Raw genomic sequence first — 24,475 nt, 5'->3', positions numbered from 1 at the left:
TAAATCTTTACAAAATTTTGTCAATGGGTCCCAAACCTCCTTGAATTTATTATAATGTCACAATTGTATCGCATTCATATGTTCAAATTTATAAGTTTGGCACAAGGATTCCCAGCAAAAACTATAGTTTAACCTGTCCCAATTTTTCAAAATAAGGTGTATGGCAACTCCCGTCATGATAAAAAGTAGTTTATTGTTATGTGGAGTTATTGGACTCTTGACCCTCAATAACGTACCAAACAGCACTACGTCATACGTCAATGCCAGTGGACCTTCCAGTATTCTATTAATTTGATCCCAAATAGATCGCCAAAAGTTAAGAAGAGCAGATGATCCATTGTCCCTATATCGAGATGACAGTGCCAGCATCTATTTGACTTAGAACTATCTAATTTTTGTAATCGAACAGGGGTCTAAAAATTTCTATGCAACCGAAAAAAACATGTTTGTCTCATAGATGCCGACACTGTACATCTCATCCTCCAAGTCCAAATTCGTGGCCATTGAGATGCAGAAATCTGCAGTTTTATCTCAATGCTCCAAATGTCTTTAAGACTAGTTTTTGGTTTCTTATTCAAAAATTCAGATATTAATTTATACCACCTGGCTGCCTGATGCCCCAACAAATCTGTCTGGAAGCACAGACCCGGCAGGCTATACTGAGTTTTTAAATTACGCCATTCAGGGAACCCCTTCTGAATGGCCTGCTTCAACTGCAACCACTTATTTACTTGAGACTTGGCAATACCAAATGTTTGTTGCAGGGGGAAATGGGACATCATTCAGATAAGCACTTTTCTACTTTTTGTCAATAGTCAATACTTTTGAAATGTATGCTTAAGACTTAAAAGGAGGCTTTTTCTGACCAGTAATAGAAGTGTGTAGGGAAGCTTGTATTGTTTACAGCTCTCTTCTTCACTGCCTTGGGGTAATTAATGTTGCTTCCCCGTGGCTTCTAAGGCCTGTTTTCCTCCTCAAAGAAGAAATGTTTATTCTTGTTGGGAAACATTAAGGCTTCACACTCAGTATCAACTGGAGTTTTGAATGTGTGTGTATTTCTTTGTACTCTGGTTCCTCCTAATTGCTTACATTTTGCACTCAGCAGTGAGAGGAAAAAAGTGGTCACCGCGGATATGAGGGCAAGGCCATTCACCACCCTGTGGAGTGGTGAATTGCCTTATCTCCGCAGTTAATTGAGGGAATACGCGCGGTCACCGATCGCGTGGTCCAGCAGCCCCCTCCCTCCTTCCTTCTGATCGCCACCGTCTGGGCATCTCCCTACCTTCCTTCCCCTCACCTTTATGGCGATTTTCATTTCTTTTTGTTTCCCAGCTGCCAGAGCCGGCTTTCAACAAGTCGTGCGCGGCTGCTTGAAACTTCTCTGACTCACCAGAAACAGGAAGTTGTGTCAGAGGAGAAGTTTCAGGCAGCTGCACGCGACTTGATGAAAGCCAGCTCAGGCAGCTAGGAGACAAAAAAAAAAACACAAAAAAAAGAAAATTGCCACAAAGGTGAGGGGAACGGAGGAGGGAGATGCCTGGACCGCAGCGAACGGGAGGGAGGGATGGGGCTTCTGGACCGTGCAAAGAGCACTGAAGGGGAGGGGAGAGAGGAACAGATGCTGCATGGAAATGGGTAGGGGAGAGAGAGAGGAACATGCTGCATGGAAATGGGTAGGGGAGAGAGAGAGAGGAGAACACGCTGGAAGGAAGGGGAGGGAGGAAGGCACAGATGCTGTATGTTAGTGGGTAGGGGAGAAGACTGAAGGAAAGAGACAAGAGGTAGAAAACAAATTGTGAAGGAAGAGCGGGAAAGGGAGAGGAGGGAGAGATACCAGAGCATTGGAGATGGGGGAGGAGACAGATACTAGATCTGAAGGGAGGAAAGGAAGAGAGAGATGCTAAAAACCACCTGAGGGAGGGAGAGATGGAAGGAAAGAAGACAGAGATGCCAGACCATGGGGGGAGCGGAGGGAAGAAGATGGGTGCCAAACCAATGGTGGGGGAGAGGGAGAGACAGAGAAGGCGGACAGTGGATGGAAGGAAGAGAATGACGAGAAAATGAGCAAAGAGGAAAGCAGAAACCAGACAAAGGTAGAAAAAAATTTCTATTTCTTCTTCTTCTTTTTTTTTGAATTGCTTTAGGATATAGTATTGTAACTGTGTTCAGTATAAAACTATTTGTGGCTTGTGTGGATGGGATCAGATGGTTGACGGGGACCGAGTGTGCAGAGATGGGGACAAATGTCAAATGTTTTCCCCGTGTCATTCTCTAAGTAAAACCATGTTGCTTCAGCTCCTGTAACCCATTATATTCTAGGATTTTCTCTATCCTTTCTTTCAGTGATGCTTCCATTATTTTTCCAATAACTGAAATGAGGCTTATTAGTCTGTAGTTTCCCACTTCATTTCGGCACCACATCCACTCTTCTCCAATCCCCAGGAACCACCCCCGTTTCCAGAGACTTGCTGAACAAATCTTTAATAGGACCTGCCAGAACTTCTTTGAACTCCCTCAATATCCTGGGATGGATCCTGTCCGGTCATATCGCTTTGTTCACTTTCAATTTTTCAAGTTGTTCATAAATACTTTCTTCCATAAACTATGCGGTATCTACTCCATTCCCGTGTGTAACTTTGCCAGACAATCTCGGTTCTTCTCCATGATTTTCTTCCGTGAACACAGAACAGAAGTATTTGTTTAGCATGTTTGCTTTTTCCTCATCACTCTCCACATATCGGTTCATAGCATTTATTTGTTTTATATATTTAAAATTATTTATAAACCGCTTATCCACAAATCTAGGCAAGGAACAAAAAATAAATAAGTAGCATCCTTTAGTCTTGCAATTCCACTTTTCATCTTCATCCGTTCATTAATATATCTAAAAAAATTTTGTCTTTTTTACATTTTTAGCCATTTGCTCTTCTGCTTTCGCCAGTCATATCTCTCTCTTGGCTTCTTTCAGTTTCACCTGGTAGTCCTTTCTGTACACCTTTTCTTGAGTTTTTTTCACAAATGCCAACTCTTTTGCCTTTATTTTCTCCACCACTAGTTTAGAGAACCATATCGGTTTCCTTTTTCTCTTCTTATTATTTATTTTCTTCACATAAAGATCAGTAGCCATTTTTAGTTTAAAGCTTAACAAAAATTTGATTTGATCGCAAAATAGTAATTCAATGTGATTTACAAATAATGATAAAATTGGGATAAAAAGAAACACATTAATCAAACCAGACGGTTAAACAACTTTAGACCAACCAAACACAGAAGGTAAAAGATAAAAAATAAAGGATTAAATACAATTTATAATCAAATAAAAAGGGCAGGGTGATGGAACAATAGGATGGGGAAAAGGTTGCCTGCTCAATTTTCACCTATCGTGTTATACATGCACAAATATCTTCTATATATCAGTGCTCCAACCTGGACCATATATGCTTATATATTTTCTAAAGGAAGCCTCAGCCCCACCACTCCACCGCAAAAGTACTACCTTACTGCGAGAAGCTTTATGTGCGCCTCATCATTGGCCGTCCTTGTTTTGTATTGCTTAGTTGTACCATATAATAGCTTTAAATAAATATTTGCATGTTTCAATAAATATAAGTGCTGCAATAAAGTGCTTGTGCTTTTGTTTGTATATTACTTAGCTTTATATTGTTGAGCTTGATTCACAGCCAAAACTCAGGAGTCTGATCCTGGGTAAGCTAAGTAATATACAAACAAAAGCATAAGCACTTTATTGCAGCACTTATATTTATTGAAACATGCAAATATTTATTTAAAGCTATTATATGGTACAACTAAGCAATACAAAACAAGGACGGCCAATGATGAGGCGCCACATAAAGCTTCTCGCAATAAGGTAGTACTTTTGCGGTGGAGTGGTGGGGCTGAGGCTTCCTTTAGAAAATATATAAGCATATATGGTCCAGGTTGGAGCACTGATATATAGAAGATATTTGTGCATGTATAACACTATTGAGAAATATTCATCTGGACATTTAAATAAGTCAGGCCATTGAAGATCAATTTTCACCTATCAGGATTACTAGTACTCTAATACGCATCCTGAATATATAAAATTTGCATAACTCAGTTAAAAGCGTCCTTAAAAAGCCAGCTTTTCAGGAGACTTTTAAACTTGCTAAGTAATTTTTCTTCCCTTATATTGATTGGGAGCGAATTCCAGATTTGAGGGGCCATGACAAAAAAGATGTGTCTCCTTGAATAAATGAATCTTAGTGAAGGGACTAAGAGGAGAGATTTATCTTCCAATCTTATGGATTTTGTAGGAATATAAGAGATTAGAAGCCTTTCTAAGAATGCAGGAGCTTTATTCGTTAAAATTTTTTGTGTAAGTAATGCTATTTTATATGTAATTTTATGATTTTATTGCTCCTTTCAGCTTAGATCACTGATTTTCCACTTCTCTTATGTCCTCTATTCCTAACAGCTCTTCCTTCAGGTACTCTCCCATTTTACTAAAGTCCGTACATTTGAAATCTAGGACTTTGAGTTTTGTGTGGCCACCCTCCCCTTTAGCTGTTATATCGAACCAAACCGTTTGATGATTGCTACTTCCCAGGTGGGCAACCACTCGAACATTAGAGATACTCTCCCCATTTGTGAATACCAGATCCAGTATCACTTTTTCCTCATGGGTTCCATCACCATTTGTCTGAGCAGAGCCTCTTGAAAGGCATCCACAATCTCCATACTTTTCTGATTCCATAGATGGAATTTTCCAGTCCATCCGGCAGATTGAAATCACCCAACGGCAGCACCTCCTCTTTCTTTCCAAACTTTTAGATATCTGCAATCAGATCTTTATCAATTTGTTTTCTTTGAGTCAGAGGTCTGTAGACTACACCCGCGTAGACAAAAGTTCCATCTTCTCTTTTCAGAGTGATCCATATATTTTACTCCTGGGGGAATTCTGTACAAAAAAAATTCAAAAGTCTGTGCTCAAAATGAGCAAACTCCTCAAGCTTATATGTCAAACTTTAAACAATATTTTTGCTAATCGTTATCCATATTACATTTAAAACATTTGAAATAAAATGCTTTTTCTCTGCCTTTGTTTGGATGTTTTATTTTTCTGCTTTCCTGTCTGTTGTCTGCTAATTCTCCTTCAAGTGGCTGCTATCCATTTGCTTTTTCTTCTCTCTCTTATCCCTTCATTACATCTGCCTCTGATCATTCCGTTTTAGCTCTTTTCTGCCTCTCACCCTTCTTTTCCTCTTGTTCACTTTTCAAATCAAATTTCCATCTTCTCTCCCATTCCCCATATCATTCCTTCCTCAGCCCTCCAGTTCCTTTCATATTTATCATACTCCCCATATTTCTTCCCTCTGTAATAACTAACCTCCCATCCATATCCTTGCCACTCCTTCCTCCCACTCCTGGCCTCTCCCTCATAGTTTTACCATTCTCAGTGACTTCCTTCCCCCTTATAGCCCAGCATCTGCTCCCTCTTCCTTCCCTCCCCATCCTCATAGCCTGACATCTCCCTGTCCCTTCTCTCTTCCCTCCTGCACTGTCCCCCATGGTTTAGCATTTCTCCCACGCTTTTCCCTCACTCCCATTGTCAGGCATCATTCCATTACTCCCTTCTGCTCCTGGATCTAAAATCTCCCTCTTTCTCCTACTTCTATCTCCTGAGTATCTCTGTGCCTCCCTCCATTGTACCCTGAGCCCAGTATCTCTCTTCCCTCTCACCCCATGAAGCATTCTCTCCCTTCCTCTGCCATATTCTGTTTCTTTCCACTGTCCACCACCCCTCTTTCTCCCTGCCTTGTGCCCTAGATCAGTGTTCTTCAACCTTTTTACACCTATGGACCGGCGGAAATAAAATAATTATTTCATGGACCGGCAAACTAATAAGACTGAAATTTTAAAAAAACCCATTGCCGCCCTTTCCTCGCGAGCTCGGTCCCGTTAACCATCTGATCCCATCCGCACAAGCCTCAAATAGTTATGATTTTATACTGAACATATTTTATTAAAGTATAAAAAGAAACAATATTCTGTACAATTGTCATTTTATAAATATAAATAATACAGGGCAAGGATCAACAAAACCCCCATCTCCCCTCCCCTTCACATATATCCCCTCTACTATCAAGAAAACTGAATAAGCCAAATTATTACAGAATGCTACACAAATATCATGCTAACAGAATACCGCAGTCACACATGGCAGGAATGGTGTTAGGGGGAGTGCAACTAGGGCAACTGCCTCCTGGTCAGAGAAAGCCCTAAGCCAGCTGGAAGCTAAAGACGCACTGCCTGGGCTTTGCACTCCCCAGTTATGTCTAGCATCAGCTCTAGCAGGATACATATTTTAAATCTGATATATTCTAATCACAAGATAGAAATAAAATTATTTTTTTCTACCTTTTGTCGTCTCTGGTTTCTGCTTTCATCGTCTTTTTCACTCTCTTCCATCCAGCGTCTGCCCTCTGTCTCTTCAATCCAGCATCTGCCTCTTCCATCCACTGTCTGCCCTCTACCCCTACCCCTACCCCTCCCATATGGTATCTGCGTTCTTTCTATGCCCCTCTCTCCTACACCAGATCTAGCTTCTTTGTCCCTCTTTCCTTATTTTTCATCTGACCCCCCTTCCCAGCATCAATCTCTCTCTACCTTGTCATTCCTCTGTCTCTCCCCTTTCCCTCATCTGATCTCTCCATTCCATCCTGACTCCTTCCCCTCCTCTAATCTCCCTGCCAGCTGTTTCCTTCCAATGTTCCAGCAGTACCTTCTCCTTTTCTTCTTCCCCTTATCCAACAGAAACTCTCTTCCCTTTCCCTTCCCCTTCTCCCCTGTCAGCAGTAGCCCCTTCCCCTCCCTTGTCCAGGAGTACCCCTTCTCCCTTTCCTCCTCCCCTTATCCAACAGTAATTCTCATCCCTTCCCTTTCCCTTCTCCCCTGCCACCGGTAGCCCCTTCCCCTCCCTTGTCTAGGAGCACCTCTACTCCCTTCCCTCCTTCCCTCTCCAGCAAATGTTTCCTCGATGTAGGCTAGCGGCAGCTCTGTGTGCTTTTAACTTCGGCACACAGCTGCCCCTAAGCAGTATTTTAGCGCGGTTTCATGAGGCAGCCTCGGGGCCTTTGGTAGGCTGGCCCGCTTCGATGATGCGATGTGGTCCGGCCTACCAAAGGCCCCGAGGCTGCCTCATGAAACCGCGCTAAAATACTGCCTAGGGGCAGCTGTGTGCCGAAGTTAAAAGCACACAGACCTGCCGCTGCTTTTCTGGGGGTGCGGAGACATACGCGGCAGGAGTCAGTGGTGGCAGGCAGGAGTGCCGGCATAGTGACGGCAACAGGAAGATGCACGTCAGCTGACGCCGGCACCTTTTGCTGCGGCGGGGTCCTGAATCCTTTGCGGACCGGCAAGATTTTTTTGCGGACCGACACCGGTCCGCGGACCAGCGGTTGAAGAACTGTGCCCTAGATCAAACATCTCTATCCTCCCCATGCATTTTCTCTCCCTCCATCATTATGTGCCAACATTTTTTCCTCTTCCCATGCAATATCACTCTTTCCCCTCCACCCCTGTGTTCAACGATATGTTTTTCTCTTTAAAAAAAATTAGTTTTTGCAGTATCTTTCATTCCTCCCCACTTCTTCCTTCATTCACAGTTCTCTCAATGGGTCCTAGCAGTGGCAGCGATTCACAAACACTGCCTGCTACTAACCCAGAAACCTCTCCACAGCAAAGGAGAGGCTTTCAGGTTAGCAGCAGGCAGTGTGTGAATCGCTGCTGTGACCCATAGAAACAACATTTTAGGGACAGATGTCATAGAGGAAGGAGATTCAGAGCAGAAAAGGGAAATTCTACGTGATTATGCAATTCTGTCAAAATTCTGCATTGCAGTCACGCAGAATTTTGCCAGGAGTAATATTTATTAAATTTAACTCTTTCATTTTTCATGTACTTCACTTTTAGAAAAATGAAGCCAAATTAGTCTGAGCTGCTAAGATTGTTCAATTTCAGTTGATTCTATATCATTATTTCTCATTTCATCTTCAACTTTTTGGGTGTATAGAGGAGCCTTTCACTTGCCATGGTACCATAAGAAGTGAAAAAGACTGTTTGAGGGCAAGGACGGATCCCCTGGTGAAACAGATTCAGATATTCTATTTGTTTTTAGTGACCTGGTTTTAAAAAAAAAAAAAAAAAAATTGAATGTGTGTTATTTCTGGAATTTTTCTTTTGGTATTGGTGTTCCTTTCCTTTCTGTGATTTGTTTTTAGTAATTATGTTCACTGTTTAGGTCCTTAATTGGTAAAGGTGGTATATTGAATCAATAATAATGAGAGAACCCATGCTGAGTCAGACCAATGTCCATTGAACTCAGTATATGTTCTCTGATATTGGCCTTTGAGGACACCAATACTAGGCAGGTCCCAAAATAGATCTTTTTCTTTTAGCTTTATTTAAGGAATATGTAATAGTTCTCCCAAGCTTGTCCAGCTATTATTTTTAATTTAAAAAGGTCTTTTATTGCTTGTATTGTGATGTGTACAACAATATTAACAAAACAAATAGCAAAACATGTCTACATCCAAGACAAACATTCACTTTACTGAACCCAACAGTCAGAGAGGCTTACAGTCTTCCAAAATATGATTCAAATCGGTCCTCTCCTTGGACTTTGCAGGAATTCATGACCATATCCTCGGGCAGTAGATTCCACAGTTTAATTACGTGATGCTTGAAGAAATATCTTTTTCTAAGATTTATTTTCAGTATGATGATCATTAGTTTCACAGAGTGTCCTCTTCTGTGCTGTTTGAATGATTTAAAAAAAAAAAAATTCTTATTTAACCATTCCATCCTTCTCATTTTATGGATGGCTTTCATATTGCTGAAGAGCCCTAACCCGTTTAACTTCTTCTCTTCAAAGGGTAGGTGATCCATCACCTTTTTCATTTTTGTTGCCCCTCTGAACCTTTTCTAGTTCCTTTAGTCATTTTTGAGAGACAAATGCTTTTGCCTAGCTCAAACTAATTTACCTCCCCCCCTTTTTTTTTTTACAAAACTGTAGCACAATTTTTTGTACCGGCCATGGCGGTAACTGACTGGTGTAAAAAAATGTGCTACAGTTTTGTAAAAGAGGAAGGGGGTTAGTTTTTATTAAATGTATATTTTTTATGTCAACAACTACTTAATACTCCATTTATCAACTCAATTAACTCAAAATAGGACTTATAGAAAAATAGGATTATACAAAGTGGAGAGAAAACCTTAGTGTTGCTCATAAATGTAGTGAAAGGGCATTCAAATACTACAGTACTTATACTACAGTACTTCAAGACTACAGTACTTATACTACAGTACTTCAAGACCTCCTTCTTGATCCTACTTAATTCAAGTTCAAGAGGAGAACACATCACAGGTTAAAAAACTCCACTAGTGCATGCCAGTCCATCCACTCAATCTAATATAATAAAACCCCAAGCGCATGCGCACGCACACTCTTACCTGCATGTTCCGTTTTCCATCAACCTGTAGGTCCCCGCCGGCAAGAGTGCGCATGTGCGCTTCTACTCCTCCCTCACTGTAAGTTCGCCGCCGTCGTCACCCCCTCCCCCCCGTACACCTTTCCCGGCACACACGAACCCCCATTGCCCCTCCCACTGCGAGACGCACAAACCTCCCGGCTCCAGCAGCGGCCACATCACACTAAAGACGCTGCTTCGCGGCCTTCCCATGCTCTGATTTCCTCTGTCGCGTCTCTGACATCATATATATAATATATATCATATATATATATATATTCTTATATGTGTGTATATATATATATATATACACACACATATAATAATTTACAGAACACTCTATAATTAAAGAATATGTGCACTTGTCTTTCAGTCCTCTTCAGAAGAGTCCATAATCCAAAATGTGCCAAGGTACAAATCTTCATGGCTAATAAACATCCACTACATCCACTTCCAAACACTAATTGTTCACATGATTTCCCGACAAGGGCCCCTGTTTCACTTCTGCTGCCTCAGGGGAACCATGGAAAAATATGCCATCTATACATACTTTTTCTATGTACCTCTTGAAAGAAGCCATTTTTAATATCTGTATTAGCTGCAAATTATGCCCAATAAAGCTGTTGTCTTAACAATCTCTTGTTTTCACTTACAGGCAATGCTATCCCAGAAGACATCATGTGTTTGGCAGCAGATAGAATGCTTGTCTTTGTTTCACATGGGAAGCATCTCAAAGCTTTTGCCCGCAGCAAAGAGGTTTTTATCTAGTTCATTTGCTGGTATTGCTAAATGCAAACGATACTGAGGATAATTCTCAAAAGGTTGCTTAATCTTAGACACTGAGATGATGCACACAGAGCACAGATTCTCTTGCAGCAATTAACACTTGTAACTGCTGAGATAGAATACTAGTGTAAGTCTACAGTTATGCACCTGATTAAACGGTTGCTGTAAATGCTTATGCTTAACTGCTGGCAGTTGGGCGCATAACTGATAGCATTCTTGAACCCATGTGCCCATGCCTGTTTAAACTGAAGAGAAGATTTCACTACACATGCTCCTTCTCTTCAGTTTCCACTTTGGATATTGTTGATTTATTGAACCCACTCATCTCCTTCCCAGGTCCATCCCTCCCTTGCGGTTGTGCACAATGGACTGTGCATACTTTTAGAATCCCAACTTGGGGAGGGGGTTTATGTTTATAAAGTACAAATTGGTGCCAGTTAACAGCTTATTGCTTGTTAATACCAATTAGCAGCATTATTGAATTAAGTTCTACATGTAACTACCTCTTTTCTATAACTTGTGTGTGCAACTTTACACACTGTGGACTAGATTCAGTAAATGGTGCCCAAATTTAGGCATCAAAGAATGTGTGCCTATTCTATAAATGGCACTCCGAGTTTGACATCATTATAGAATAGTGTGTAGTGCCAGGATCTGCATGATTTAAATCCTCGCACATAAATTAGGCACAGATCCCTGAGTTTTATAATACTGTGCTACTATTATTCAGCCAGTACTGAAGAATACCCTTACAAACTATCTTGGCACTATCCAAACAGGAGGTGGACAGAGCCCGATTTGCTCTTTCCGCTCCACTTTTCAGTTGTGTGCTAAAAGATTTGTGTGCGCACCTTTATAGAAAATCACTTCGCAAAATGTGAGCACAAATCCTACTTGCAGCCAGCTTTTGAATATCAGTGCAGTGAGTGCTGGTACTATCAGAATAACTAACCAGTTAAAGATAAGCCAGATAAACTGCTCTCTATCTGGATACTTATTTAGACAGTGGTCTGAATATTTCTGCTTCTTGGATTGCTATTGGCTCTATCCACGTCTTGCCTGGATTGTGCCAAGAGAGTACTGTCTGAATAATAGTAGCCAGTATGTCTAAGCAATTTATCCTGATAAATATCTTGGAATATATGACTCATCCATTTCTGGGGCTGCTTTTAAATCTTACCTGCTTAGGTACGAGATCTGACAGTTAAGTTCGTGAACTCATCCTAGAAAAAGTGCTACGTACCTCATTGCTGAATATCACTACAGTCACCTTTAAAGTACTCCCCTTGGGAAGCTATGCACTGATGGCAGTGCCTAGTCCAACCTTCTTTTTAAAAAAAAAAAAAAAAATCTTTATTCATTTTTGCAACTTACAAGTGTATCAATAAATGACCATATGGAATTGAATACAACACTTGAATTCCTCTCATATATAACATTAATAATAAATGATAAAATTTTAATCCCTCCTTCCCATCCCTACCATATCCTATACATTCACATATAACTTATAAAATTTTCTTTCCTTTTGATTTATACAGTTTATAAAAATTCAGAAACCTTCCTCCTCCCACCCTCTCATTAGCATTGTACTTACAATGGAAAAATGGTATCTATTCTTTACAATAATTTGTCAATGGCCCCCAGATCTCTTTAAATTTCTCATAATTCCCTTTTTGTATGGCTATGGTTCTTTCCATTTTATAGATGTGACATAACAAATTCCACCAAAAACTGTAATTGAGTCCATTCCAATTCTTCCAATTTCTTGTGATATGTTGTATTGCGACCCCAGTCATAATTAATAGAACCCTGTTATTTTTATATGAAATTTGGCTCTTTGCTCTCATTGACATACCAAATAGAACTGTATCATACGTAATGCCACAGGATTTTCCAGTAGATAATTTATTTGGCCCCATATTGATTTCCAAAAGGCCAAGATAAATGGACAATAGAATCTATTAGACTTAGAGCTATCTAACTTTTGTAATCTAACTGGGGTCCAAAATGCTCTATGTAAAAGAAAAAATATCTCATCCTCCAAGACCAAATTCATGGCCATTGAGACGCAGAAATTTGATGCTTAATCTCAATGCTCCAAATATCCCTAAGACCAGTTTTAGGTTTTTTATTTTAAAATCTGTTTATCAATTTATACCACTGTGCAGCCTGGTGTCCCAGGAAGTCCACCTGAAAACATAAGAATTCCAAACTGTATTGCATATTAAGATTTTTCCATTAAGGGAACCCTACCTGAATGGCCTGCTTCAGTTGCAACCATCTAAAGCTTTGTGATTTATTAAGACCATATTTTTGTTGCAACTGTGAAAAATCCAGCAGTTTACCATTTGAAATAACATCATCTAAAATACGTATACCTGCTATCATCCAATGCTTCTAGATGCCTTTAAACCCGCCAATTTGAATCTTGGAGTTTAGCCATATAGTTTGATTCATCAATTTATAGATTGGAATAGATGTTAAATTACTGACATCGTAAGGTTTTACTGAGAACATGACATACGTAGAAGAAACATGAGTCGCCATTCCAACCACAACTAATCTGGGGTATTATCAGTGAGCTCTGGGAGAACCCTGGCGCAGAATATAGGCTTGATGATACCTATAAAAATTGGGAAAATTTACCCCACCCTCTGAAATTGGTTTTTGTAAAGATACTAAAACGATTCTAGGAATTTTACCCAGCCAAATAAATTTTGTAAGAATACAATTTATTTTTTTTATAAAAGGACCACTGAAAAAAAATTGGTATCATGCCCATTTGATAACAAACCACAGGCAATATCATCATTTTGATAGTTTAAACTCCCCCCCCACCAAGAAAGATGTAAAGGATTCCATTGCTCACACATTTCTGTTACCTTCTGAAATAAATTTTTTTCATTCTCTTTCATTGTGTCTTCCAGCGTATTTTTTATCCTAATACCTAAATAATTTATTCCATCCTCCTTCCTTGGAAAGGGGAATGAATTGAACAAGCCTTTAGTACAGTGAACATTTAGTGGAAGAACTTCTGATTTACTCCAGTTTATCTTATATCCTGAAAATTTTCCAAATTTCTCTATCAATTCAAGTAAGCATGGAATGGTTGTTTCTGAATTTCTCAAATGAAGCAATATATCATCTGTGTATGCAGAAACTTTGTATTCCCGATCTGAATAAGGAATACCCTGTATCTCCTTCACTTGCTGAATAGCTAATAACAAAGGTTCTAATACAATATCAAAAAGCAAGTCCAACCTAGTCCAACCTTCAAAGCAATTTTGGAATTCTTTTTCTCGAATGCCCATCAGAGCTGTTATCATATTACCCTTGATGTCCTGAATGTCATCAAAATGTCTTCCTTTCAATATTTCCTTTATCTTTGTGTAAAGAAAGTAATTGAGGGCCAGATCAGGTGAGTAGGTAGGGTGTTCCAATGCAGCTATTTGTTTTCTGGCTAAAAACTCCCTCACAGACAGTGCCGTGTGAATTGATCCATTGTTATGATGCAAAAGCCATGAGTTGTTGGTGAAACGTTCAAGTCGTTTTAGTCTAACTTTTTCACACAGCCTTTTCAGCACTTTCAAGTAGTAAACTTGGTTAACTGTTTGTCCAGTTGGGACAAATTCATAATGAACAATCCTTCTAATATCAAAAAAGTTTAGCAACATCATTTTGACTCTTGATTTGGACTAGTGGAACTTTTTTGGTCGTGGAGAATTGGCTGACTTCCATTGTACTCTTTGATGTGTTTTTTTCAGGGTTGTAGTGGTATACCCATGTTTCATCACCAGTGATAACATGGCCCAAAACATTGTCTTGCCTCTTCAAAAGGTCATGGCAAACTTTGACTCTCCTTTGCTTTTATTCATCGGTGAGCTCCTTTGAGACCATTTTTGCGCACACCCTTCTCATGCCAAGGTTTTCAGTTAAGATTTTCCTAGCTGTTTTTCTATTGATGTTTACTTGGTCTGCTATGCTTTTCACAGCCGATGATTTTTATGAAAAATTCGTCAAATTTTTCAATGTTTTTGTCAGTTCTGCTCATTACTGGCCGCCCTGACCTTTCTCCATCAGTGACGCTTTCTCTCCCCTCAGAAAAATGTTTAATCCATTTGTACACTGCCATTTTCTTCATGGCATTATCCCCCCCCAAAATGGACTAATATGTCCCTGATTTCACTTCTACTCTTGCCAAGTTTAACAAGAAATTTAATGTTTGTTTGTTGCTCTAATTCAAGCTCTGACATTCTTGCAACGGCACACAAAAACATGCAACAATAATGACCGCCATTCAGCAAGACACAGCCACACATCGACACGAACACAGCTGGTAAGCACACGGAGGCAAGTTCGCGAACTTAATTGTCAGACCTCATATAATACATTTTCCTTAGGCAGTTTTGTCATGTATGTTTGCCTAGATCATAGTGTAAGCTCTGTTTACTGCTTTACAGTCTTGAATGTATCCCTACAGTTCTGATAAGCTAATAGTGCTTTAAAATAGATTCTAGTAGTTTATCATTTGTATTTCTCAGTTCGACAGGTGAGAAAAATGTGTTTTGATTGCAGGTAATTCATACCTATGAGGGTCACAATGCAGAGATTCATCTTATTCAGCCCTTTGGTGATCATGTAATTTCTGTGGATCATGATAACATTCTTATTATTTGGGATGTACATTTGGAAGGTAAGTAAAGATACAAAGACAGTTTGAAATCTTATATTGAGCTTATATTAATGTAGTGAATGATGGCAGAAGATCACCTAGCCTACCTGTTCTGCCCAGTTGTTCCAACATCAAGTCCCAACTTCCATTCACAGGGTATGACTGTCATTATCCAAGACAGATGCACTTTACAAAATGCTTGAAGTACCTGTATGTAAAACCACTTTTTTGAGTGTGGTGGTATACAAGTCCCAATCCCTTTCCCCTAAATCAATACAGAAGTTCCCTTGCTAGTTTTTTCTTCACCCTATCTTTCTCATGTCAAACCACAAAGCTCGATAACAGTGTGAATAGCTAGTAATATTATGATAGCTGCCCAAGTGTACCCTCCTAGGTTGCCTAAGATAGCCTATCAGATAGAGCAGGCCTGGAGAAGAGATGGCTCAGGGGAGATATGATAGATGTCTATAAAATACAAAGTGGGGTGGATGGAATGGGTATATGTGAATCACTTGTTTAATCTTTTCAAAAATACTAGGACTAAGGGCATGCAATGAAGCTACTAAGTAATAAATTAAAATCAAACTGGAGAAAATATTTCTTCACTCAACGTGTAATTAAACTCTGGAATTCATTGCTAGAGAATGTAGTGAAAGCAGTTACCAGGGTTTAAAAAAAGATTTGGATAATTTCCTGAAACAAAAGTCTATAAGCCAATATTAAGATGGATTTGGGAAATCCACTGCTTATTCCTAGGATAAGCAGCATACAATCTTTTACTCCTTTGGGATCTTGCCAGGTACTTGTGACCTGGGTTGGCCACTGTTGGAAACAGCATACTGGGCTTGATGAACCTTTGGTCTGTTCACAATATGACAACTCTTATGTTTTTATGAGTTCCTGATTTGCACTTTTATCTACTAATTACTACAGTATCTGTGACTTGCTAGGCAAAGTCAGCTGTTAGTTTGATTCTGTCATCACAGCTAACCATCTGAGTCTTCTCTGTAGCCTGCTAGGCAGAGCCAATATGTGATCATATGTATTACTATACAAAATCAAGTGAAAAGGAAACACCTTGCACTTTGATCTCCTGACTTGTTCTTGTGCATGCCTAGATCCATTTCAGTGCCAGCCCTGGAATTCTTAGATGTACAGAGAGCAAGTGTATCTTGCAAGGCATGGGTCAGGAATCAAAATAAATGTAATACAGATATCCCTGCTGATGAAGGTTTACAGTTAATTTCCATAATAAAATCTTTGCCTTTACTAGAGGAGGAGTTTTGAAATTGTAAACTGAAGAAGCCCCTAATAGTACTGAGTGAATGCAGTACAGACTCCTCTTGGGAATAGTTTCCTGTTGGCAGTTGTGAATTACATTCCTTCTCTTTGGATGAATGCAAAATTAACAACTTGATTTGTATATTGCTCATTTTTCATAATCCAGGAAGCAGAAATATTGAGTTAGAGCAGCAGTTTTTCTGGCTTATCTTTAACTCTCTGGTTAAGGTTATAAAAAGACTTGAAGCGGGCCTGAGGAAGGCATGGCATGGTGCTTGCGTCAAAAGACATATGAGAAGAGACTGGAAGACCTGAATACATTTCCCCCTCAATATTTGTAGGGGTTAGGGGCAGATTCGGCCCGCGAATATTAAAAAAACACAAATAACTTTTAGGGCTGGCTCTGACCCACCCCTGCCTCCCTCCTGTGTCCCAGTCCTTCCCCAGACCTTACTGGGTGGTCTAGCGGCGACGCGGGGCAGGATTGATCTTCCTATGTTCCTGCCCCGTGCAGAGCCATAATCAAAATGGCTGCTGGGATGCAGTGTTTCTTTTCCCCCCCAAAAAAATCATGAATAACCGAATCTGCAGGTACTGAAAATGGATTCGGAGGGAGAAATGTATATATAATACTCTAGAGGAGAAGTGGAATGGGAGATGTGATACAATCATTTAAATACTTGAAAGGTGTTAATAATATAGAAACAAATCTTTTCTAGAGATGGGAAAATGGTAAAACTGGAGGACATGAATTGTGGTTGTGGGGTGGTAGACTTGGGAGTAATATCAGGAAATTCTTTTTCACAGAGAGGGTGGTTGATGCTTGGAATACCCTTCCATGAGAGGAGGTGGAGATGAAATTCAAAAAGGCTTGGGTTGAACAGAGAGGATCTCTAATTAGAAAATGAATGGTATAAAAACAAAAAGGGAATGGGGACTTGTGATTACACATTCAAAGTGGTTTTTGAAGACTTGAAGCGGTTCAGAGGAGGGCGACGAAAATGATAGGAGGCTTGCGCCAGAAGACGTATGAGGAGAGACTGGACTGGACTTAATTAGAGGGGATATGATAGAGATTTACAAGATCATGAAGGGCATAGAGAAAGTAGAGAGGGACAGTTTCTTCAAACTTTTAAAAACTACAAGAACAAGAGGGCATTCGGAAAAATTAAAAGGGGACAGATTCAGAACCAATGCTAGGAAGTTCTTCTTCACCCAACGGGTGGTGGACACCTGGAATGCACTTCCAGAGGGCGTGATAGGACAGAGTATGGTATTAGGGTTTAAGAAGGGATTGGACAATTTTCTGAAGGAAAAGGGGATAGAGGGGTATAGATAGAAGACTACTACACAAGTCCTGGACCTGTTGGGCCGCTGTGCGAGCAGACTGCTAGGCACGATGGACCTCTGGTCTGACCCAGCAGAGGCACTTCTTATGTTCTTATATGTATACCCTAGAGGAAAGGAAGGATAGGGGAAATATGATTCAGACATTCAAATACTTGAAGAGTATTAACGTAGAACAAAATCTTTTCCAAAGAAAAGAAAATGGTAATAATAATAATTTTATTCTTATATACCACCAAAGCCATAATAGTTCGAGGCGGTTTACAACAAGACATGCTTGACAATTAGGGAATAAAGCACAATATAAAATCATCAGTACGTACATATACTGTGAAAGTAAAACCTTAACTTACAAATTGATTAAATAATTTTGTATTTACTAATTTTCTAAACTGAAGTAGGATGAGGAATGCATAATATTACCCAACCATTCCTTCAATTTACCCGCCTGGAAAGCAAGAGTTCTATCTAAGAATCTTTTATATCGACAGTCTTTTATTGTAGGACTAGTATTTAAGCCTGTTACATTAACGGGTGCTAGAATATATGTCTGTCTGTCTTTCTTTATTTCTGTCTCTCTCCCTCCCACTGTCTTTCTTTTTGTCTGTCTCTCTCCTTGGCCCCCTTTGTCTGTCTTTCTGTGTCTCTCCCTGCCCCTGTGTCTTTCTTCTTTTCTTTCTGTCTCCCTCCCTCCCACTGTCTGTCTTTCCTTCTATCCCTCCCCCTCTATTTTTCTGTGCAGCAGCAGCAGCATTTCCCTCACCCCCCCACTTCCCTGTACAGCAGCCGCAGCAGCATTCCCTCCCCCTTCATTTCCCTCCCCCACACCACTTCCCTGTGCAGCAGCAGAATTTTCCCTACCCCCCTTTCCCTTCCCGCAGTCTGGCCGGCTCGCAGTCTGGCCGCTCCCCCCTTCCCTTCCCGCAGTCCCGACAAACCTGCTGACTGAAGCAGCGTCTGCAGCACTCTATACACTCTGCTTCGGGGCCTTCTACTGCCCTGACTTACTCTGGCATGGCCCTGATGACATCATCAGAGAGGCAGCAGAGCAAATTTCGGCAGAGATTTCGGCAGTTGGAACCCAAGCACAGTACTGGGTAGAGCTTTGGATTCTTGCCCAGAAATAGCTAAGAAGAAAAAAATCTAAAAAAATTTAAATTGAATCAGGTTGGGCAGACTGGGTGGACCATTCAGGTCTTTATCTGCCATCATCTACTATGTTACTATGTTTGTATATACAGGTACTTATTTTATACCTAGGCAGTGTTCTCCCCAGAAATTTTTTCCAGCCGGGTGGCATGAAAAAGTAGCCGGATGGGGCGGAATGGGGAAATTTGGTGGTGGGAAAAATTAACCCCCTCTTTTACTAAGGTGCGCTAGCATTTTTAGCGCGCGCAAACCCCTGCACTACGTGGGAAAACTAGCGCCAACTCAATGCTGGCGTTAGCATCTAGCGCACATGGCAATTCTTCCGTGCGCTAAGCGCACACTAAAACCACTATCGTAACTTAGTAAAAGGAGCCCTAAATGTGTACTATTTTTATTAGTTAATTATTATTATTATTTTCCAATGCTCAATATGACTTCCTTTTTTAAGGTTTGACACTTGTGCCAGAATATTTTTATTAAATTTAAGAAGTATTTGCCCTCTTTCAAATGGTATAGAGGTTTAAAAAAGGGAAAGGCATTAATGAAGTCATTAGGTTCAATCTAGCCATTTATTTCTGCATGAATTTAAACAACTAAAAAAAAAGATAAATATAGCTCATCCAGTCATACAAGAAATGGTTCTACAGCAGGGGTGCCCACACTTTTTGGGCTTGCGAGCTACTTTTAAAATGACCTAGTCAAAATGATCTACCAACAATAAAATTTTTTTGAAAACACAAAGCACAATGTATGCAGAGAAAATATTAATTATCATTTATATTCTGTGGGTTTTCAAAGAGGTCAAGGCAGACGATTCTATGCAATGTCACCTCAGGAACAACTATACAAAAATAGACAAATATACCCCCTCCCTTTTTACTAAATCGCAATACTGGTTTTTAGAGCAGGGAGATGCACTGAATGCCCTGCGCTGCTCTCAATGCTCATAGGCTCCCTGCGCTAAAAAACGCTATTACAGTTTAGTAAAAAACGCTATTACAATTTAGTAAAATAGTGCAAAATATAGACAGCAGATATAAATTCTTAAAACAGACACATTTTGATCACTAAACTGAAAATAAAATCATTTTTCCTACCTTTTTGTCTGGTGATTTCATGAGTCTCTGTTTGCACTTCCTTCTTCTGATTATAAATCCAATATTTTTTCTTTCTGCCCCTCCCCTTTTCTTTCTGTCTCTCTTTCTTTCTCTCTCCCCCTGCCCCCCCAAGTCAGCGCGCCAATTTCTCCACTTCCCCGATTCTTTCCCTACCCCCTAAGCCACCATGCCAATTTCTCCCTGCTTCCACGAGCCAGACCAGGAATGTACAAGCGTCGGACTCACAAGACTTCACCTCTGATGTCAATTCTTACGTTGGAGAGGAAGTTCCGGGCCAGCCAGGCAGCGATTGGCTGGCCCAGAACTTCCTCTCTGACGTCGGAGGTGAAGTCTTGTGAGTCCAGCGCTTGTACGCGCCTGGCCTGGCTCAGGGAGGCAGGAAGAAAAGGATTGCCAAGGCAACGCGATTGACTCACATTGCCTTTGCGATCTACTGGTCGATCGCGCTCGACCATTTGGGCACTCCTGCTGTTATGAGGAAAGGGGTTTAGTCCCCAAAAAACTGCCTTATTTTCATTTCCTATTTATAAACTTTAATCAATAGATACAATACTACTTGATTCTACGTAAAGCAACAAAATTTTTTTTCAACCTTTTGTCGTTTCTGCTTTAATCATCTTGTCTTCACTCTTCTTTCTAGCCAACATCTGTCTGCTCTGTCTTCCATGCAGCATCAGCCCCTTCCATCCACTGTCCGCCCTCTCCCCGTTCCATATGGCATCTTCCCTCTTTTTATGCTCCTTCAATAAACTGTCTATCCTGTGCCCCTTCTCTTCTCCTTTGATTGATTTCAGCTCTGCCACCTCTCCATTTTTCTCTCTCTATCAACACCCCGTCCCCTATGCTCTGGCAACTCTCTCTTCTCCTTTCTTTCCTTCACACCCCACAGTCTGGTATCTTCCCTTCCCTGATTCTCTGGCATCTCACTTCTTTCCTTTTCTTCCATCTCTCCCTCCCCCTCCATGCTCTGACATCTTCTCCTTCCTTTCCCCCTTCCTTTCCCCTTGGTCTGGCATACTTTCCTCCTTCCCTCCAATCTCTGGCATCTCATTTCATTCCCTCCCTCATCTTCTTTCTCCCTCCAGTTGGGTGCAGCAAGTATCTCCCCCTCTGCTCCCTTTCCTCCTTCTGTCACCCAAGGCCTGGCGTCATGAACTTCTTCAGGCAGCAGCATTCACAATTCGCTGCTGTTGCCAGCTTCGAGCCTTCTTCTCTGTCGGGTCCTGCCTTCATAGAAACAGAAGTAGGCAGGACCCGGCAGAGAGGAAGGCCTGAAGCTGGCAACAGCAGTGAATTGTAAATGCTGTTGCAAGCCGAAGAAGTTCATGATGCCAGGCCGAGCACCCGGGGCAGACTGCTACTCTCCCCCCCCCACGACCCTCCTATCTCTCCCTCCCTCCCATCATGAGACTTTAAACAGCACTGCTCTACTCTAAGCAGGCTGCTTCAGGGCTTTCTCCTGCCGTGATTCCCTCTGGCACGTCACTGATGAGGGAAGGAGGGAGAGATAGGAGGGTCGGATCGGGTTTGTGGGGGGCGCCTGGGATGATGATGAGGCTGCTGCCAGCGAATCCAGCAAGGGTGAGGCCCCAAAGCACAGCACTGGCGGGTCCCCCCTGACCATTTCAGGCCCTAGGCCAGTGCCTACTGGGCCTATCCTTTAATCCGGCCCTGCTTCCCCCCCATATGCACTGACATCTCTCTCTTCCACTCCATGGTATGGTATCTCCTTTCCCTCCCTCCCATGGTCTTTGCATCTCTTTCCTCCTTTTCCTGATCTTCCTTCTCCCTCCTTCTCTCTCTCTCCCCAATTGGGTGCAGCATTTATCTTCCCCTCCCCCCATTGGGTACAGCAGTATTATCAGCATTTCTCTTTCCTTCCCCCAATTTGGTACAGCAGAAGCGGCATTTCTCTTCACCCTCCCCCCTAATTGGGTGCAGCAGCATGACTCTTCCCCCTCCCCCTATTGGGTACAGCAGCATCATCAGCATTTCTCTTAAACCCCCCCCCCCAATTGGGTACAGCAGAAGCACTAGCATTTCTCTTCCCCCTCCCCCTCTAATTGGGTACAGCAGCATTTCTCCTCCCATTCACCCCCCCCTCCCGTCTCACACACCCGGCAGATTTGCTACAGACAAAGGCAAATTGCAAGTTTCTCTTCGTCGCTGACCTATCTCCCAAAGGTCAGCGACAGAGGTAAGCTTACAACTTGCTGTTCTTGCTTACGTCTGGCCTGTCTCGTTGCCGGGTCCTGCCTTCGCGGAAACAGAAAGTAGGCAGGACCCGACAGCGAGAAAGGCCCGAAGAAAGCAAGAGCAAGTAAGCTTCCCTCTGTGGCTGGCCTATCTCCCGCATGCTCCGGGGCTCTAATGGTCCGTGCCGGCTTCTCTTCCCTCCCCCCCCCCGACGTAACTTCCAGTTTCGGAGGGAAGCCGGGTTCGAGTCGCTTGCTGGGTTTTGTTTTGCTTAAAGTCCGGCGGGAGTCTTTCAGCGGCTCTTCAGGCTGCGCGTTACGCAGTGGTGGCAGCAGGATTCGGCAGATGACTGCCGGGCGGTAATCAAAATTTGCTGGGCGGAGCGCCCGGCTGAAAAGCGCTGGGGAGAACACTGCTAAGGCTGCCCGAAGATTAAATTACAGCAGCCGGCTAGAGAGGAAGTAGGAGAGGGAATCGGGAGATAGAGAGATCGTAAGGGGAAGCAGCATCAGGGGAGGGAACTGAAAAAACAGCAGGGAGGGAAGGGGGCTGGAGAAATAGATAGGGGAGTCAGGAGAGCAGACTAAACCCAAATAGACTTCCCCATTTTTCAAAAACCATCCAGGTACCCGATCAGTCTTCAAAAAAGAAGATATGTCCAGGTTTTCCCAGACGTCTGGTAACTTTAGATCTACCTCACATGAGTTCAACAAAGCTAGAAAGTATTCCTTTTCTCCAGAGAGGGGGAGGGGAGGAATGGAGGAGACCAGGAAGCACAGATAAGAACAGAGGCAGGGCTAGAGAGAGGAAGTGGAAGCCCAGAGAAGAGGGGATTACATGGTTTGCCGCCACTGCAGGCTGAGGTAAACCTTAACTTTGAACCTGTGATGTATCTTTACCCCAGGAGCCAGTTAAAGAGAAACAGGAAGAGAGAATCTTTGTCTAGAGCAGGGGTGCCCACACTTTTTGGGCTTGCAAGCTACTTTTAAAATGACCAAGTCAAAATGATCTACCAACAATAAGATTAAAAACAAACAAACCACAAAGCACACTGAAAGGCAGAGAAAATGTTAATTATCATTCATATTCCGGGTTTTTTTCAAAGAGGTCAAGGCAGATGACTCTGCAATGTCACCTCAATAACAACCATACAAAAATAGACAAATATAGCCCCTTCCTTTTTACTAAACCACATAGCAGTTTTTAGCGCAGGGAGTTGCGCTGAATGCCCAGCGCTGCTCTCAATGCTCATAGGCTCCCTGCTCTAAAAACTTCTATTGCGGTTTAGTAAAAGGGAGCCATAGTGCAAAATATAGACAGCAGATATAAATTCTCAAAACAGACACATTTTGATCACTAAATTGAAAATAAAATCATTTTTCCTACTTTTGTTTGGTGATTTCATGAGTCTCTGGTTGCACTTTCTTCTTCTGACTTCTTCTCACTTCACTCTGGCTGCACTTCTTCTGACATCTTCTGACTTCAGCCCATTCCTGCAGTCAATATTTCTTCCCTTTTTTCAGCCTCCTATATGCTTTCTCTCTTCCAGACCTCATTCTCTCCCCCAACTTTTTCTTTCTTTCTCCCTGCCTCCTGTTCTTTCTTTCTCTCTCTCTCCATGCCCACTTTCTTTCTGTCTCCCTGTTCCCTTTTTCTTTCTTTCTCCCTGCCTGCCCCCTTTATTTCTTTCTCCCTGCCCTCCCCCAAGCCACTAGTTTTGCCATTGCCACCGGGAAACAGGCCTCCAAGCCACCGCCCCCCAAGCTCTGCATGCAGAAGCCTTGCACTGACCAGCATTCTGCTCCCATTCAATTCTGATGTCGGAAAGGAAGTTCCGGGCCAGCCAGGCAGCGATTGGCTGGCCCAGAAATTCCTCTCCGATGTCAGAATTGACGTTGGGGAGAGGAATGCTGGTCAGCGTGAGGCTTCTGCAGGCCCAAATCTCTGGACGCCCAGGGCCGAGGAAAAGAAAAAAAACCAGTCTTCCATGAGAGCCGTTCCAGTCTCTTTTTAGCACGACACTTAGAAGAATACATAGCCCCTCCCCCCCAATAGGAACCACCTCAACTTCCCATTTTCACGCTCAAGACGTCAGAGCAGCAGCAGCAGCTCCGGCATTTTTGGGCAGAGCACCTCCTGCTCCCGACCGCCTTTCTCCAGTCTGGCTTGTCGATTCCGGCAGGGGCAGCCAGCGCTCAGCTCTCCAGGGTCGTGACTTCCCTATACCTCCCTCCCACCTTCTCCCAAAGGAAGTGACATCATCCCCCAGTCGGAAGACGGGTTCTGGCAGTCGGGCAAGAAAGGGCGCAGCGAGAATGAGTATGCGTGAAGTGATGACCGGTGGGGAACCTTGGGGAGAGGAAGGCTGATCGGCTGGTTGATTGGGACGGCAACACGAGTCTATCACGGAA

At 42.1% G+C, this 24,475-nt stretch overlaps 1 protein-coding gene across 1 annotated transcript in view; it reads left to right on the top strand.

Annotated features, from left to right (window-relative positions):
- Nucleotides 1-24,475, top strand: part of WDR36 (WD repeat domain 36) — a 194,970-nt gene that overhangs the window by 7,962 nt on the left and 162,533 nt on the right. Inside the window, exons 3-4 of the mRNA XM_033929130.1 lie at nucleotides 10,168-10,268; nucleotides 14,877-14,994. Of these exons, the coding sequence (XP_033785021.1) occupies nucleotides 10,168-10,268; nucleotides 14,877-14,994 (219 nt within the window). The remainder of the gene's footprint in view (nucleotides 1-10,167; nucleotides 10,269-14,876; nucleotides 14,995-24,475) is intronic.

Source organism: Geotrypetes seraphini, chromosome 1, assembly GCF_902459505.1.
Source record: "Geotrypetes seraphini chromosome 1, aGeoSer1.1, whole genome shotgun sequence".
NCBI classification, from domain to species: domain Eukaryota; kingdom Metazoa; phylum Chordata; class Amphibia; order Gymnophiona; family Dermophiidae; genus Geotrypetes; species Geotrypetes seraphini.
Note: the sequence above shows the minus strand (reverse complement) of the source record. Positions and strands in the feature narration are given on the sequence as shown.